This window comes from Heterocephalus glaber, unplaced genomic scaffold (assembly GCF_053883595.1).
Source record: "Heterocephalus glaber isolate CG9 unplaced genomic scaffold, H.glaber_assembly_v1.0 deba00001600, whole genome shotgun sequence".
Classification (NCBI taxonomy): domain Eukaryota; kingdom Metazoa; phylum Chordata; class Mammalia; order Rodentia; family Bathyergidae; genus Heterocephalus; species Heterocephalus glaber.
The window spans coordinates 16,448,539-16,468,518 of record NW_028258372.1 but is presented as its reverse complement, the minus strand read 5'-3'; the positions used below and the strand labels follow the sequence as shown (position 1 = coordinate 16,468,518).

Below are 19,980 nucleotides of genomic sequence, written 5' to 3'. Positions count from 1 at the left end.
GAAAAAGCCAATTGTTGGATTCACTTGCTTAATGACAATGTCATGTCATAATACAAAACGCTGTTAAAGAAATGACAGAAACAGACAACCTTAGACGAGTTTTTAGCTCTGAAAAGGTGAACCAGAGGCAGGTCCTAGTGGGCTACAGACTCTCCCAAAGACTGAAAGGACACCAGAGCCAGATTCCTGATGTTCTTATGGAAGGGGACTCTCCTTCCAAATAATAACCACCTTCCATTTTCATCCTCCCTTCTTGCAAGCCAAAGATGTCAACATGTATGGTGAGTACAATATGAAATTGTTTCTGGTAAACTAGGCACATTTTATAACTTTTTGGTGAATACGCTAGGAAAATTATTGGTGTTTCTGGTAAATTACGCACATTATACAACCCTTTTTTATTATGAAAAGGTTAATGAAGGGATGTGTTAGGAGGTTCGGAATGCATTATGGATATTTCCATTATTTCATATGCAAAAAGTCTTGACTTACAACCAAGTTGAGTTGCAACCAGCCCTCGGTAACAAATTGAGTTTGTAAGTCAAGGATCCATTCTGCGTGTGTGTGTGTGTGTGTGTGTGTGTGTGTGTATTAGGTAAATACATTCATTACATATATAAAATTGGTATTTTTCTTCAGTTTTTTAACTCATTTAAGACAAGTTAGCTAAAAGAGCAATTTTATTGCTTTTCAAAGAGTAAACTCTTCCTTCTTTTCATTCTCACAAGCTATTAGCAGAGGCTTAAAAATTATTAGTGGTGTACTTAAAAATGTTTCCCCAATACAATTAATAAAGTGGAAATGATAAGAAGGTAATCAGTACTTACACATAATGTTCAACAAGAGAACAACAGTAATTCTTCATTTAAGGCAAGTCTCAAAAATTACTGGTAATTGGGCTGGAGGTATAGTTCTGTGGTAGAACACTTGCCTAGCATGTATGAGACGCTGAGTTCAATCCCCAGCACCACCAAACCAAAAAAACCACAACAACAAGAAAACCCTACTTATACTACTAAATGTTTGGAAGTATGTTCAGTGTAATTTCCTTATTGATATCAGAAGCTTTAAGCACAGGCTAAACATTAAAGATACTGAGAAAAAGTCAACTGACCCAGATCAAGTATTTTTTCCATTCTGTAACCTTATTTACCCTTTATGGAAAATTTACATTGACATATTAATAGAACTGTATCTTAAAAGAAAGTGGGAAATGTATTTTAAAATTTTATGTTCTTGCTATAGAAGAACTATTTAAAAGGCAGCCCTTTTAACCCTTACTTTGCATGTTAAACTGTATTATTCTGAAGTCTGACAGAATTCATTCATTTTTAGCAAAGTCAACAGAATTTTTTATACATGTGATATATTTGGTACGTATTTAAGTACTGCTTTCTAAAATATTACAACAGGTGTTAAACACCTGGGATTCTCAGTTACAAATATACTACTATACACATACATAGATAGATACATATAACATATGCTAGAAATATGGCTATAATATACCAAGTCTATATAAGCACACACACAAAATATCTCTGTCAAGAAAGAGAAAATATATGCATAAATTTATGCAAAAAATACAAGTTTAACTATCGGTTTAGGGGATTAGAAAAAACTTTGGTAAAAGTGCAACACTTGAACAATATTGTGAAAGACAAAATTTTATTCTGTGCAGTGACAAGAAGGGGTACACTAAAATGGGAAGAAAAAATTCCAGTGGAAAAACCGATACAGGTAAAGTTTAATAGAAGTTTATATAAATCATTAGGAAAATACAGTATTCTTTCAACAGAACATAAGATTTTATTATTAGTAGGAATTAAATCCATGAGAACGAAAACTTGGGACAAAGACTTCAAAGAGAGGCATGAAGGGTGTTTGAATTTAATTTGTAAGCAATAAGGAACAACAGCAGGTATGGTGGTGGCACATACCTGTAATCCCAGCACTCAAGAGGCTGAGGCAAGGAGGATAGACTTGAATTTGAGCCTAGCCATACAGTAAGTTCAAGGTCAGCCTCAACGACATAGCAAGACCTTGTCTCAAAAAATCAAACCAAAACAAAAAAGGCACAAACTGTTGGTCTGGGGTCAAGATGAAGTTTAAGAGCTATATTTTAAGAATATTAATGATAGATTTGTGTCACATGGACCAGAAACAACAGAGACCAACAAGACCAAACTAAAAGGCCATTGCAATAATCTAGACAAGAAATACTAAATGATAAAAAAAAGAAAGAAAGAAAGAAAGAAATACTAAATGATCAAACTATGATGGTTGTAGTAGAAATAAGGACACAAGGCTAGAGACAGTGTGGTGAACAGCTGGCTCCAAGATGGCTGCCAAAGATCTCTATCTCTATGTATTCCTGGCCTGGTGCAATTCTCTCCTTTCCATGTGTGCAGGACTTGCTTTGTTTCTATTTAACAGAATATGGTAAAAGTGATGGGATGTCACTTCCATGATTATTACATAGACTATAATTTCTGCCTTGTTGGCAGACTTGGCTATGATGAGAAGATAGTTCTGGTGGGCAAAGGAGAAGGGAATAAACAAGAAAAATCTAATGATTTAAATTTAGACGCTATGAACATGTGCTATTACTGGAAGTGAAAAAAAAACATTGGACTATTAAAGGCTATTAATAAACTTTCAGATCAAGGTGTTCAAGCGCTGAACAGTCATAAACATTATTCTCCAGTACTGTAAGAGAAAAACAAAGATAGGAGCCACATGCTGAAACTATTAAGGAAAGTACTCTAGATGTGTGGACAAAGCAAAAAGGAAAAAAGTGAAGCAGAAATAAAATCACAACACATAAGAGAGGCGAGCACCTAATTCAGTGTTTACCTCTGTCTTACAGTCTAAGCTACATTAGCCAAGTTAGTCCTTCCAGTATTCCACCCTGTCAATAATCTGATCTCACTCAACAGGCTTGAAACCAAGAGATCTTGACTTAGCGATTCCAAATAAAAGAAATTTTCTTTGCCTCACTTATACTATTGCCTTCAAGGTTCATGTAATTTAAAAACACCTTGAAAATGGGCTGGGGATTTAGCTCAGTGGTGCCACCACCTGCTTTGCAAGCACAAGGTCCCAAGTTCGATCCCTGGTACCAAAAAAAACCACAACACTTTGAAAAAAATTCTGTTTCCTTTAAAACTAAACCTAAGAAAGTTTTCAAATAATCATTACTAGTCATTTTTCCAAGTAAATAAGGATTAAATGTTTCTAAGATGCACAATGAACATATGAATGACAAAACAGAAAGTTAAAAAAATTCTTTAAAAATGTGTAACCTTTTTCTCACATTCTGCTTTTAAAATATGATATATCATAACTCTTGAAAAATGAGAAAGCCAAGTAAGAAACATTATAACTAAGTTCTATAAGTGTCTTACCTCAGAAGCGGTAGCTGGAATATTAACATTGCTTGCTTGTCCGTTCATTAAGTCCATGCTTCCCTCATCAGTCCCTGACCCTATGTCAGCAGCAACAGAGGACTGATTACTTCATGTCCAGGGCCACAGATACATTATTTCTATTTAAAAAAATATATAGAAAAGTTAAAATGGTGTTTTCCTTGAAGTTTAAGAAAACAAATCTGTGTCTACCACCATGCTAAGACATAAAATATTACAACTTTTTTAAACCCTATTTTAATTTCAGCTAAACTAAATCCAGATTGAAAATCTCTTTTCAAATGATGAGAAACATTGAATGGGCAGTACAGTGGACCCTCAAGTTACAACCAGCCTGACATAAGAACAACTTGGGTTAATTAGGTTAATGGAAGAGTCATCTGCCTCTTGTTATCTATAGCGTGTACACAAGTAAATATCCAGATCTCAGCTGTATGGACTTAAAACCAACTTGAGTTACAACCAGCCTCCGGAACCGATCAATTTCATAAGTTAAGCGTCCACTGTATTGACTAATTGTTACTGTCATATTCTTCCTGAGAGAAGTAAAAGCATTCTTTTCACTGATTAAGTGAATATTTTGAGAAAAAAGTCAACTGTGCAACGTTTTTAGTTAAGTAAATAGTAAGTATAAAAACCATGTGACAAAGTAACACATGCCATGATAAATTTTTGGAGAGCCAAATGACACTTCTAAATCAACAATACTGAATAAGCTTACCATTTCTAGTGATCTGTTTAAGACATACAAATACTTAAAACTAAGATATCACAGGGCCGGGGATTTAGCTCAGTGGTTCCACTGCCTGCCCCGGAAGCGCAAGGACCCGAGTTCGATCCGCGGTACCAAAAAAAAAAAAAGATATCACAAAAATATCACAATATATGCTAATTTATATAGGCCTTTAAAGTTTATTAATATCCTCACACCATGAACTCATTGATTTCCACAACTACTAATAACATTAATTGGGAAAGATATTTTAAAACAAAATATAACAATGCTATTATTATTACCATATAATACAAGAAATAGAACTTTTGTTAAGTGAGGAACTAAAAACAAGACTTGAACCATCTAAATTCTAGTCAAATATTCTTTCTATAACACCATGTCATCTGATCAAAAAATTCAGTGAGTGCTGGGGCCAAATACTATCTAACCAAAAGTAAGGTATCTTCAATACAAGAGGTGGTCAGTTGAACTTTAGTACCAGTGTGTTACTATTTTCAACTTGTTCAATGACTTGTTCGATGCAGTCACTCTGTTGCGAACTACAGTTCAGAGAAGGTGTATTTTAAAGTGTAACTCATAAGTCACAAACAAGAACATGAAATTTAGTCAGCTTTATTGGAATTTAGTGATCACATCCCTTCAAATTCCAGCTTTTTTTTTTTTCCAGTACCAGGAATCGAACTCAGGGACTCAAGCTTGCCAGGCAGATCCTGTGTTGCTAAGCTACATTCCTGGCCCCCAATTCCAGCTTTTTAAGATTGTGTTTCCTGACCTTGATGAAACTGTGTGAACTGAGTTTGTACTAAGAACACTACACTGAACTGTAAATATTATAGAGCTTATTATTTAAGAAACAATGTGCACAGAAAATGGCCTAAGAACAGACAAATGGGTTTATTCTCCATCATGATATCATGTCACACATCACTTTTAGTACAGAAATTTCTATCAAATAAAAACATGGTATGTCCCAATTGACCTCATTTACCAGATATGGCACCATGCGACATCTGGCTCTCCCCACAGTCAAAACGACCAAGGAAAAGCAAACAGTTTTGTTTATTAGTTCTTTTATTGGTGCATTTTAGGTATACAATTCATTTACATTTATCATTGAGTGCCTGATACATGATATATCTTGGGGGCCGGGGATTTAGCTCAGTGGTGCTGCACTTGCCTCACAAGAGCAAGGTCCTAAGTTCGATCCCCAGTACCTAAATAAATAAATAAATGTAAAACATGATATATCTTGGTTCTTATTTTTTTCCCCATTACCAGTGTGCCCTTCACCCCCTCCACCCTTCCCTATTTACATAGACTTTGTTCCCATTTTCTTATTTTCTCATAGTTTTTCCTTTCCCTCTTTTCCTTTCCCCTTCCCCTCCCTTCACTCCTTCGTCTTTGGACCTTTTTTCCTATTTCAAATTATCAATTATTCATTTTAATCATTTTAACCCTTGTTTACACTACCAGTTTCTCACACTAGAGAAACTATTCAGTATTTACATGTGTGTCCTATTTATTTCACTTAAGAGTATGGCCTCGATATGCATCCATTTAGCCATAAATGACTCTAGTTTTTTATTCTTTATGGCTGAGTAGTACTCTATTTTATAAAAAACCCCACATTTCCTTTATCCAGTTTCCAGTTGATGGGGACTTGGGCTGCTTGCAAGCTTTAGCTATTACAAACTGTGCCGCTATAAACCTGGGTACACATATATCACTGTGGTATGATTCTTTTAATTCTTTTGGGAGGATACCCAGCAGGGGAATAGCTGGGTCAAATGGGACCTCTAGTCCTAGTTCTTTGAGGTATCTCCATACCGATTTCCACAGTGGTTGCACCAGCCTGCACTCCCACCAACAATGAAGGGTTCCTTTCTCCTCACACCCCTGCCAGCATTTGTTATTTGTTGATTTCTTGATAGCAGCCATTCTTTCTGGGGTGAGGTGGAATTTCAGTGTTGTTTTCATCTATATCTCTCAAATGACGAGTGATGCTGAATATTTTTTCATATATTTGTTTGCTGCTTTTACTTCTTTGTCTGAGAAATGTCTGTTAATTTCAGATGCCCATTTTTGAATTGAGTCTTTGAATTTGGGGGGTCTGATTTTTTTCAATTCTTTATATATTCTAGATAGCAGTCCTTTGTCTGAGGTACAGCTGCTAAAAATTTTTTCCCATATTGTAGGTTGTCTGTTAGCTCTGTTGGTGGTTTCTCTTGCAGTGCAGAAGCTTTTTAATAAGATGAGATCCCAGTTGTTGATTCTTTCTGCTAGTTCCCGTGCTGCTGAGGTTTTGTTCATGAAGTCTTTTCGGACATCGAGGCAGCCAGCCACAACAGTGCAACTAAAGATACTCACAAAAGAGAACTTCCAGAACCTTCAGAAAATGGCAAGAATGATGCGACAATTGTGTTCAAAGCAAGAGGATGTATTTGAGGGGAGAATAACGGTAATGTGCCTTTTACTGTAATTTTTAAAAATTAAAAGTATTCACATATTTTTTATCATGTCTCGTATTTCTTCCCACTTTACTGGATGTGAGAATATTTAGTTTTAATCTTTGCTTAACTTGCTGCAAGTACTACATCTCTTTCTAAAACAACTTCTTCCTCTCTTTAATATGATGGGGGAGGGGGACTTTTAAGGTCCTTCTTCAACTTTAAAATTTCTATAATATTTTTCATTTAAAAATGCTATTGCTATAAATTAGGTATTCTATATTATACTAACTTTAAAAACTGAGTTTGAGATATCAATAATTCCTCCAATGGTAAGTTCCTTTTTTCTGGAGAAGCAAAGTAGGATTTAAAAGTAATTTAAAAGCAGACTAGAAGATTACTTAGAGTTAAGCCCAAGAAAGCTGAATTTTTCTGTCCTATTTCCACACCTATAAAACAGGGATAATACTAAGTACCTTCTTAACACAGTTATGGTGGGGAGAAATGAGCTAATATACACATAAGCACTCAAACAGCACTGGTACATGATTAAGAGTACTATTATGGTGATGTGGTGAAGAGGTAAACTGTGTTGCTGTCTACTTAATTCTAAAAAGTTTAAATTCATTGGAGCCTTCTCGAAAGGAGAAAAGACAAAAAACCTTCAAAATGTAGCTCTAGGAACATGTTGACGAGTATCATTAAAATCCTAATTATAAATCTAATGAGTAAGAATGCCCCAAATCTGTTTCCTAGATGGAATACAACATGCTCAAGGTTTTGAAATGCTTAAAAGTTATTTCTTATGATAGCAACTTTCAGTTATATCTTTAATTTATCTTCATTTCTTCAGATTAGCCTAAGCACTTGCTAAGAGCAGAACACTGTGCTAGAATTTTTAAGGTAAAAAATACATTTGTTTTTTAAAAAAATATATTTGAAGTAATGAGATTTCAAAACCACCAGAATCCATTTAGAAAACTGATGTAAAAATGAATAAAGCACAGATATACTGTAATTCCCTCCACTATACACCATCTCATTTTATTAGCTTCATTGTCTTTATTTTACACTACTATTAAAGATGAACTTGTTTTTACACTGCTGTAATATTTGTTTTCAGACAGGGTCTCACTATTCCATACAGGCTGGCCTTAAACTATTTAGCCCACCCTGGCCTTGAACTCACAGCAATTCTCCTGCCTCAGCTTCCCAGGTACTGGGAGATAATTCTAATTTTGACAATATCAGCCAGTTTGCAATGGAATGTTTTGAAATAATTTCATTTCATTCCATATTGTATGCATAGACTAGGTATGACATGAATTCATAAATCAAGACTGCCCCCTAGTGTGAAGAAAAAGATTTCAATTTTAATTTAATTATGAAAAGAATTTTATTTTTAACCCACTCTATCTATTAAATATATAAATGTTATTACCATTATTTACTGAAAGTGAGGCAATACAAGTTAGGAATGACATAATACATTTATAAACTATAATCAAAGAATCAAGGATCTTTTAAACAACCATTCAAATATTCCACAAAAACAGAGGTCATATTAAAATCCATTTTGTACAAACATAGCAAAACATATCCTTAGGAAAACATTCCTAATAAATACTAATAAATGTACTACAATTATAATAGCATTTAATATGCTGAATTATAAGAGGTTCATATAGTATAAAAATATTACAAATCCTGAAAGACAGAGACATGAGTTTATTTATTCTTTAGTGTGTCTCAAGGCAAATTAAAGATAAATACATGCTTTAACAGTTTATTTACTTTTCCTCATGCTATAAATGGCACAATCATTCATAATGACTACCAACATCACAAGGGCTTTATTATTAAATTCTTTGGTTTCTACCTACTCTTTTCAACTTCCGAAGACAGTTAACTTACTCTAGCTGTCTCTTGGATTTAAATCCAGAAAAAGATATTTTGGCTCTTTCCAAGCAATATATTCCCCAAACAGGAAATCTTGATCTAGTTCCTTGTTAAGTGTTCACAGAACTCAATTATCAAATTGTAGGTACAAACAAGGCAGGCAGCAAAACCACTGAGCTAAACCCCCAGTCTCCATACTCTAGTTTTTAAAAACATACTCTAAAAGAGTTTTTTAAAACATACTCTAGGGGCCAGGGATTTAGCTCAGTGGTGCTGCCGCCTGCCTTGCAAGCGTGCAAGGTCCTGACTTCAATCCCTGGCACTGCAAAAAAACCCCCAAAAAACAAAAAACAAAAACTCTAAAAGAGTTAAGCAAAACTATTTACTATAAGGAAATTGGTAATAAAATGCAATTATTAGGTGCTCCTGGCCTGGAAATTCATTGTATCAAAACTTTGGATATCTGAGCATCATGACACATGATTGTAATTCCTGCATTCTGGGAGGCTTGGGCAGGAAGGTAGCAAGTTTGAGCCCAGCCTGGGCAACACAGTGCTTTAGCAAGACCTCTCAAAATAAAAACATAAAAAGAACTAGAGCTGTAGCTCTTGGTTCAATCTCTAGTACCACCAAAAGAAAAAAAAAAAAAGAAAAGATCAGGAGAGGGATGCAAGCTCAGTAGTACAGTGTTTGTCCAGCATGTACAAGGTCCTCGGTTAGCACTACCCCACCATCATTACTAAAATGGGGGGGGGGTGCTGTCAGGACGCTGAGACAGAAGGATCATTTAAGCCTAGCTGAAACCCAACTTGAACAACACAGCAAAACTCCATCTCAAAAAATGTAGTTGGGCCTGATAGTGCGTGCCTGTAAACACAGCACTCGGGAGGCTAAGGAAGGAAGCATCACAAATGTGAGCCCAGCCTAGGTTACTGAGATGACGAGGGGGGGTGCGTGCCCTAGTGATGTTCTTTAGTACAAAGGTCCTGTGCTCCATCCCCAGTACAGCAAAACATTTTTTTTAAATTAATGAAAAATAAAATAATTATTCAAGTGGACATTTTAAAAGAAACACAAAAGTGGTAAGTATCAGGTTCAATAACAGAAACTGCATTTTTTCATATTCTTATAGTTTCAACCAAAAAAATACAATAGGGTAAAATGATCACACCATAACTGCAATCTCAATATTTAAAAGTTACTACAGAGTTAGTTTTCCTTTAACGTTTATTTTAAAATAAAAATTGAAGGTACAAATTTTATATGATACTCATTAGAGGCTCAAACGTAAATGGCCTGTGTCACAGAATTAAGGAAAATTCACTTTCATCTTGTCTGACAGCTAAAATTAGACTGCCTTCTTTATCTTTAATGTAAGAAAATTAGAGATTAGTCCCAAATACCCCAGGTACTATACTTTGCCTCAGGAATTAAAGCCATCAAAATGTTAATGAGTAACAATATATTTTGGTTTTGATATAATTGATATTGTGACAAAAAGTTTAATGAAATTGCAGTTACCTCTTGAAATCACTAAATGAGGTTATGTTTGCTATCTGCCAACCATACAAGGCTCAAGACATTAAGACATACTTTAGAAGAGCAGGTCTGGGGTTGTAAAGGGTTCCCTGTCCAATGCTTCCCACGGAGTTCACTAGTCTTCCACTCTTGAGCTTCTCTTGGCTCTTATCAGAATCCCATCCTGTATTTTCACTGCTTGTTATTTCTCCTTAATGATCTTTGAGTTCCTTAATGTTAAAGACCCATGATTAAAAACAACATAATAAAAAGCTTTTTCCTCATTGGCCACGAGGCCATAGGGAACAAGTGTAGCAGCCTCGGACGGGCTCGCATCCCTGCCCCTTTTCCGCATCTGGGTCATCATGAAGGGTGCCCCAAGGGTACAGCATCAACCAAGAAGTGACAGTGCTCACGGTCAAAGCCACGGAGCTCTTTGTTCAGTATCACTCCTACAGGCACAGAAGAGGTGAAAACACTTAAGATGACTTATCCGAAATGCTGGGAACCAGAAGTGGTTCAGGTTTCAGTTTAGGTAGGGCAACTTAAAAGTTTCAAATTTTGGAGCATTTCAGATTTTCTGATTAGGGATGCTTCACCTATACAGATTAACCATAAATGATACATTATTTTGTTAATTTATTCAAAAGTACATCACATAAAATTATCCCTTGTCCTTTAAAATAAAGATCATTAACCTTTAGAACTAAAAAATATTCTAAGCTACACTTACTTCTTAATCAGAGAACAGCAATTCATATGAGTAAAAACATCCTGAAACTGAAAGGAAAAAAAAAGAGGGAAGTTCTGGAAAAGGATCTATCATTGTAACCCAATCATAATGACAGGCTTAGCAATTTCACACACCACCTCAGTTGCAAGAAACAAAACAAAAAATCCTTGGTAATGTTTAAATTAGTGTACATATATTCATGCAAAAGACAACTGACTAAATCATTTCCCAGCTAACTTTACTAGATCAATTACCAAACTATGGTTTTAAGTTAAAACATCTATTTACATTTTCCAGACATATATTTCTAAGTATTTTAGGCACATATTCAAGATGTATGAGAAAGATAATTTTCAAAACAGTCTAAATTAGAAGATAATAAAGACAGTAAAAAACCACTATTTCACTTATATAACTATCTTGACAACCCTACTTAATTAGAATATTACGATGAACAAAACTGGCACATGTAAAATGTGCCTTGTGGAGCTGGGGATGCCACTCAGTGAAAGAGCACTTGCTTAGCATGCATGCAGCCCTGGGTTCAATCCCCAGCACCGCAAAAAAAAAAAAAAAGTATCTCATTATCATTAAATATTATTTTTTTCAAAGTATGAAGAAAAGCTTAAAAGTAATGTTATTCACTGGAATTAAAATTGTTTTATCTTAAACTAAATAAAAAAAGATTCCACACATAGGTCTTTACAGATACAATTTTGTTGTACTAACCATTTTTAAACCAGCCTACATCCAGACAGGCTATATTTCTATATACTTAATTGGCCTGAAACTGAAGGACCTGTAGAAAAAGACTTTCAAAATTAAAAGACTGTTAAACATCAAAAAGGGAAGAATCGATAAAATAATGTGTTTACAGGTTATTTTTTATCTCCTGTATAGAAAATCCAGTAAAGATAATTTGCTAAGTAATTCTAAAAGAACTCTTGAGATCTCTTAAACCACCTGGCCCAAAATATGAATATAGGTTAATGAGAAATTCAGACAACAGAAAGGAAGCACAAGCAAAAAGATAAACTATGTTCCAAACACTAGTTTTATCTGTTATTTTTGGTGACTATGTGTGCATTTGGGTCAGATTCTCTATTCAAAAGACTGGTCCTTCAGAGTCTACTTAACTCACAATACTGTGTGTTTGAAATTTTTAAAAACCAACATACTGATACAATACTAGCAATTTAAAGCATGAAAACAATCCAAATGAATCAGAAATATTTAAATATTTGGCAGAGTGTGTCACTGTGAACCTAGGAATGGTCAGAGAAGAGACTGGAGCATGTTAGGAGAGCTGAATTACTTATCAGCTCTACTAGGTTTCCAGATTGCTGATAGCATATCTTAGGGACTTCTCAGCCTCTGTTATGAATCAGTTTCAAATACGTATTTATATATGTATAGTGCGTATATAAAATAAAATATTCTATATGTAAAGATTATATATTAAAATCAAGATGTATTATATAAGCATATAAGGGGTATAAACATATAAAATTTGTATATATACACATACATCCTATGGTTGTTTCTGTGGCACCCTAATGCACTCTTCTTGTAACTTTACTACAGTATTAGTTTGTTTTGTTTTGTTTTTTGGTACCGGGGAATGAACTTGGGTCTTTGTGCTTGCGAGGCAGTCAGCAGAATCACTGAACTAAATCCCCGGCCCCTACTTCAGTATTAGTTTGAAATTATTTCAAAACAAAAAGTATGAGGGACAACTCTAAATTCTCCTAAATTATAAAGAAACTCCACAACTTGCAAAATTTCACACAAACTAAGAAAGCTACACAACCAACAAAAAGTACAACTCTTCCCACCAACAGATGGCGATAGTCACTTTTTTAGTGACACTAATGCCTTGACAGGCTCAACAACAGCTTTTTGGAACTAAGCTACCTACATATGTACGCATATTTTGCTTCATACTAATATAAACAAAAACACAGATAAATGTTACTTAAGAGATGGAAGGTAATTTGAAGATCTCAACTTGGGATGCATTTCAAATCCTCAAGTCTTCATTTTGATCCCTGCCCCCCTCATCACAGGGCATGCATTATTCCATCCCAGTTCCCTTGGAGAATCACAGCCACAGGAATTTATTGTAAAGTGATAAAAAGGTATCATATCTTTCAAATGTACCAAAATCAACGAAGAGGATGGAATAAAAAGGGAGGAAGCAAGCTTGCTAGCACACTGCTTTATTCCCATCTCCTGACTTTATATAAGAGAGTATCAACTCAATGCTAAGGTCATGTGACCTGGCCAAGCTCACATAACCAGTTAATGGCAAAAACAGGTCTTAATTGCAATCTTATTTGCTAATCCCTGACACATTCTGCAACGCCAAACTATCTTTCCCTACAAACTCTTACTTGAATCTTTATTGTAGAAATGAAGGAATGGCAGGAGGCAAAATACCTAGTTTTCCTGTCTCTTTGCTTTTAATAGTTCATCAGGAACACAGACAGCAAAGGCAATAGCTTGTACAAAGTTAGGACCAGTAAGAACCTTGATCATACTCAAGAGGACTGTCAACACTTCAAGTACAGCAGAGGGCAAAATGCCTCATGAGGAATTGAGTCTGAAGAAACAGGTAAAAAGAAGATGTCTGTCACAGTAAAAGAAAAGCCTGAACTTTACCCTGTACCCAAATGAAAAGACAAGTCCTTATAAATGGACTATCAAAAATTATTTGTTTCACTCAGAAGGTATATAGAGAAAAAGACAAACACTGAAGAAGAAACCAAGACTGTATCACTCATCCCTACTTTTTTCCTACTCGGTCCTGTTAAATTCATAAATTTCAACAAATGTGAATTCAACCTATGTGAAAACTTCAAGTACAATAAATCCTTGATATTGTGAGGATTTAAGAATACTACCAAATTTGAGACTACTATGGCACATAAAACACTAAAGTATAAATAATTTTTTTAACTTTTTTGAGCATTTAATAATTCTAAGAAGTATGAAATAATTTATACTTACATTATCATATACATTGTATACTCAACTGCATTATGAATTTAAGCCATCACAGAATTCCGCATTTTACTCATTAATTTACTCCAAATTCCTCCTTCTATATTTATTATAATTTTCTTTTCTTTGGCCACCAGAAGTCAGCTCCAGCAGCAGGATAACAGTACCAGCAACAAAAGTTACTACACAAAACAGTAGAGATCAACAAATTACACTGAGATGTGCCTACAGGGTAATAGACTAGAATCAAACCTGTGCTGACAACCACAAGTTTCGTATGACATGTACCCTCCCAGTCATTCACAGAACAATGAAAAACCACAAGGGTTAATCTGTGAAAGCCAGAAATTCTATTGGCAACTCACCAACACTGTCCCCCCCAAAATCATGTGCTCTAATACTAAAGACCCCCACTGGCTAATGTTAAGATCCTGTTTTTCAACTAGGATAAACAGATTCCATGTTTCTGGATTCAACCAATTGCAGATTAAAAATTCTTCAGAAAAAAACTGCACCTCTACTAAACATGTACAGACTTTTCCTTGTCATTATCCCCGAAATAAAACAGTATAATTATATAACATTTACAATGAATTAGGTATTATAAGTAATCTGGAAATGATTTTAAATTATACAGAAGACATATAGGTTATATGAAAATACTATGCCATTTTATAAACTGAACATGAATCTACAGATTTTGATAACCAAATCCCCATGGATATAAAGGACAACTATTTACACATACACCTTAATTTCAGCAGAAGGATTTCAAAAGATGTTCTAGTAAATTTACAACCAGTTTTCCACCCAAATATTTTTATTGAGAAGTGAAGAGTACCAGGTCTCTGAAGAGACAATTATTACCGCATTAGTTGCTGGACACCCCGTGACCAGGAGAAGGTGGTTTCCTGTTTAGACGGTGAGATGTTACAAAGACCAGAATGGTGTGCTTCACTTGTTCTAATAGCCACCTAAATGAACATTATTATATTAAATTTAGGAAACAGGCTCAGAGAAGTTAAGATGGAGTGCTCTCAAGAACAGCAAAGCATCAGGTACAGTGGTAGAAACCTATAACCCAGCTACTCAGAAGGCTGAAACAGGAGGACCACAAGATGGAGGCCAGCCTGAGCGAGTTAGCAAGACCCTATCAAAATGAACATTTAAAAAAGGTCTGTGGATGTAGTTCAGTTGTAAAAAGCTTGCCTAGCATTGCTTGAAGCTCAATTTCCAATACCACCAAAATAATAACAATAATTATTATCATTATTCTAGAGACTTTTTTCAAAGGTAAGCTAGCCAGAATTTGTTGACTATTTGCATATAGGCTTTTAAAAAAGGGAGCAAAGGCTGCTTTATCACTCTACTTCTCACTTAAAGTTCTTGTTATTCACTTATTCCATGCCATCATTGGTAAGAGCCATTAAATAAAAGTAGAGCAGTTTCAAGTAAAAGGGTATCATTTTCTTCCATTTGCAACCAGCCACCACTGGGGAGACTAAGCAGACAAAACTAAATGTTCCAAAGAGAAAATGCTGATGGCCTAGAAGAGAAATTGACAAAGTAAATCTAGCCCCATTTTAGTACATAAAGTTTTACGGGAACACAGATACACTCATCCATTTATGTATTTATTGTCTATGGCTGCTTTCATCCTACAGAGGCAAAATTGATACCTGCAACAGAGACTGTGGTTTACCATGCCTAGATTATTTACTAGAAATTTGCCAATCTCTGCTCTGAAACAATAAAAGACTACTTCAGAAAGCACCACTTTAGTACAACAGATGGAAATAAGAGACAAAGGTAAACTGCATTCCACCTCTGCACATGTACCAAATCTTGCCATGTAGCCATCAGCTTCTGGAGCAGCTTATGTAAATCTGTAATAGTAGCAAGCTATTATCTAAGACCCTAATCAAACTGAATTGATAAAATTCCAATTATTACTAAATTCTGAAAAATACCACTTCTCACAAACAACTTATTAGGAGCCAATGTTTTCAATCCTATCCAAACCATTGCCCTTCCCTCCACTATAATATACCTTTTCTCCTAGAGTTTCTCTTTTAAAATGGAAAAAGGTGATAATGTACTGTGTATTTCAAAAAACTACAAAAAAGGAGTTTCAGTGTTTCCACCATAAAGAAATGTTTGAACAGATATGGATATTTAAACATTATACAATGTAGACAGGTATCAAAATATCACATGGTACCCCATATTTACAATTTTTGTATTGTAATATACCAGCTAAAATAAATTGAAAAATAAAAGTAAAATGAAAACAGAAGAAACTATTAAGCTCCAAGTGTCATCATATAAAAATGCTGAAATATCTGATCAGGGAACCAGGGTCTTGGCCTGTTTATAGAACACTGGCCAAAAAAAAAACTTAGCTAGGCAGGCCTTTTTATTTAGTCAATCTTAAAGCTAAATTTCAAACTTCAAATATTATTTTTAAAACAAACAAAAATTAAATCTTAATCAAGTGATTATAATTTAGCTTTACTGATAGTCTCTATTATACTACGTTGGAGAATTATGTGTATGGTGGTGACGGTGCTTCAATACTTTTTAAAGAGCTATGAAAAGGCCCGGGGATTTAGCTCAGTGGTTCTGCTGCCTGCCCCGCAAGCACAAGGACCCAAGTTTGATCCCCGGTGCCAAAAAAAAAGAGAGAGATATGAAAAGAAATACCTGTACTACAACACAGAATCCCAGGTGGCTATATGAAAATAATCACTCCATAAATCATGGTCTCATAAACATATCATCCACACATTCCCAGAGACCTAAGACACAATTTTCTGCATTTGTTTAGCAATTTGTTTTATCTATAACACATTCAACACAAAAATGTGTAATAATAGAATTCAAATAATAAGCAGTTAAACTGACTCTAGATATTCTAAATTAGGTTTTCTCAACCTTGGGACTACTGACATTTGGATTGGGACTGGTTAATTCTTTATTGAGGAAGATTTTGCTATGTACTGTAGGATGTTTGGCAGTAGCTTTGACCTCTATCCACTAGATGTCAGTGATGGTAAAGTCTCCAGAAGAATAAATCACTGCTAGGTAAAGAGACGATGCTCCAAATGAATTCTGTGTGTATGTGTGCATGGCCTCACACATGCTAGATATCTAAGTGCTCTACCACTAAGCTATTATTATTTAAGCTTTATATTTTAACATAGAGTCTAAGTTGTCCAGTCTAGCCTGGAACTTGTAGCCCTCCTACCTCAACCTCTCTAGTCACTGGGATTACAGGTGTGTGTCGTGGTTATCTTCATCAGCTAATACACAACCCTGTTTGACGTGTGCAATCCTATTTTGCTCAGTTATTATCTGGAATGAAGGTTAGATTTTCAAATGTTGTTTGTTACATGTACTGAGATGATTATGTGGGTTTTTAAAATGTTGATTAATATAGGAAATGACAATGAGTATTTTAAAAATTTTTTAATTCAACCTTACTTTCCTGAAATAAACCTCACTTGGTCATGATGGATTATCTTTTCTATAAATATTGCATTCAGTTTGCTAAAACATGTTTAGAATTTTTGTATCTATGTTCATGAGGAGTACTTCTGTGTAGTCTTCTCATGTCCGTTTGAATATAAGGTTAATGCTCGTCTAACAAAATACACTAGAAAGAATTCTCTTTTCTCGAATTTTCTGGAAATGTTTGTGTAGAACTGGTACTATTTTTTCCTTAAATGTTCAGCAAAACTTATTCATAAAGTTACCTGGGCCTAAAGTGTTTTTTTATTATTTGTTGTTTGTGAGTATTTTAATCACAAATTCAACTTCTTTAACAGATACTAGGTTATTCAGTTTGTCTATTTATTCTTGAAGTTTAGTTATATATCTGTCACAGAAAGTATCTCATCTCTGTTGAAAAATTTATAGGCATAAAGTTGTTCATAATATTCCTTTGTTATCCTTTTACTATCTGTAGAATCTGTGATGACACCTCTGTTATTCCCAATACCAATCTGTCTGGTCTAGTCAGAGCTTTGTCAATTTTATTGATCTTTCCACTACCCCTCAAAAAAAAGCAATGTTTGCTCTGATTTTGTCTCATGAAGAGAAAGCAGAAATACTGTAATTTTCATATTGATATTTATCATTTTCTTCCTTGTAATTAATTTGGTTTAATTTGCTCTTTCACTAACTTGAAGTGGAAATGAAAGTGACTGATTTGAAATTTTTCTTTTCCAATACAGGAATTCAGGGCTATAAATTATTTCCATTAAGTACTGTTTTAGTGGCATCCCACAAATTCTGATACGTAGCACAATATTTTCATTTCCATTCAGTTAAAAATATTTTCTTATTTACCATTTAAGAAGGTAAGAAAGCCAGGGATGGTGATACACACCTGTTAATCTCAGCACTATGTGAGGCTGAGGCAGGAAGATCACAAGTTCAAGACCAGCCTGGGCAACTTAGCCAAGACCCTGTTTCATAATAATAAAAAGGCCTGGAGATGTAGCACAGTGTGAAGGCTGTGGCCTCAAACCCCAGTAACATCAAAAATAATAATAATGGGCTGGAGGTTTAGCTCAGTGGTTTCGCAGCCTGCTGCGCAGGTGCAAAGACCCGAGTTTGATCCCCGGTACCAAAAAAAAAAATAATAATAATTACAATAATACTAGTAATAATAATAATAAAATAAGAAATAAAAAGGAATTAGATGTTAACAACAAAAACTCCAGAACTACAGCACCTGTAGTCAAATTCTATCTCTGCCACTTACATATACAACTGTGGGCTAGTTAATTTCCCTGTGCCTATTTCTTCATCTTTAAAATGAAGGTACTAGTACTTACTTCACCAGGTTATCATGAAGATCCATGAACTGATGCAGATAAAATTCTGAGCATCTATGAAATGCCCAAATAAGTAGCAAGTACTATTATACTTTTTAAGACAATCTTTTTTAATGCCTTATATAGTACACTACTTTGCTTACCTGCCCATATATAGGAGTACAATTGATCAAATCTGTAGGTAGATAAACTGTAGTTAAGAATAACTCTAATTACTATGAATCTTTTCACTGTAAACAAAACTGAAACAGCAATAGATAGCTATTTAATGAACATTTGTTATCTGTGTAGCATTTTTTAAAAAGTTGTGTATGTGTCGTTTTCAGTCATCTCTTCTATGAAGTAAGGCATCATTAGGATGCTCATTTCACAGATGAGAAATGAGACATTAGTTAAACAATTTGACCATTCTCATACAGCTGATAAGAGTCAGAATTCAAACATCCAAAGGGGTGGGCCGGGGATTTAGCTCAGTGGTTTCACCGCCTGCTGGGCAAGTGCAAGGACCCGAGTTTGATCCCCGGTACCAAAAACAAAAAAATCCAAAGGGGTATCTTAAAAGATCTTTGGCAAATGAGTTCTACCATTCACCTTCTGGCTCTCTTAATGGTTATACAAAAGCTTTATATTTAATACTTTCCTGCTATATAATTAGCTAGGACTAAGTAAGAGAAATTGAAGGGGAAAAGTCAACATAAAATTTATTAACACTACTTCCTATCACTGTTGTTTTAAGCCTTTTCTTCGGAAGATTATCTAACACGTGTAACTAGAAACCCTCCCCCTCTTTTTAAAAGGAAGACAGTTCTAAACAGTTTGGATTTTTCCAATTTTCATTTACAAACTTTCTTCACCTCAAAAAGAAAGAAAACAGAGCAAGAAGCTAAACAGTCAGTAGTCAGCAGTATGTATGATTATTTCAGTGTTCATCTCTGCTTCATTTCTAAGGGTTTAATAATCTAGTTCTACCCTACCAAATACAACTGCAGGACTTCTGGGAAGATGGCAGAGCGGTGAGCAGCAGAGAAAGAGCTTCTCTGAGACTTGGTGTCCTTACATTGGAATGTAAGCAGTATGAGGAGGAGGAGGGAAGAGGGTCCGCAGGACCCAGGAAGGATCTGAGGCAAGAATTAAGGTCTACAGGGAGAGTAAAGAGAGAGACTTTAACAAAGAGGAGGGAGGTACCAAGCAGCACTCTCTCCCAGAGCCGGACTCTGCAAAGGAACGGCAGGGCAAAACTGCAGATGCGCAGTGACTAATGATGACCCCAGAGGCCTCCATGGAGGAACACACCAGTGGAACAGACCAATGGACACACCGGGATACAACCCAACCGGTGGTGAGTCGTCCAGATTCAAACCTTACCCAGGAGAGG

At 35.1% G+C, this 19,980-nt stretch overlaps 1 protein-coding gene across 5 annotated transcripts in view; it reads right to left on the bottom strand.

Moving 5' to 3' along the window:
• The window catches only part of Ralgps2 (Ral GEF with PH domain and SH3 binding motif 2), a 142,522-nt gene that overhangs the window by 109,230 nt on the left and 13,312 nt on the right, over positions 1 to 19,980 (bottom strand). For all 5 annotated transcript variants that reach the window (XM_004853371.3, XM_004853373.3, XM_021265365.2 and 2 more), the window contains exon 2: positions 3,408 to 3,547. In XM_004853371.3, the coding sequence (XP_004853428.1) occupies positions 3,408 to 3,464 (57 nt within the window). In that variant the 5' untranslated portion in view covers positions 3,465 to 3,547. The remainder of the gene's footprint in view (positions 1 to 3,407; positions 3,548 to 19,980) is intronic.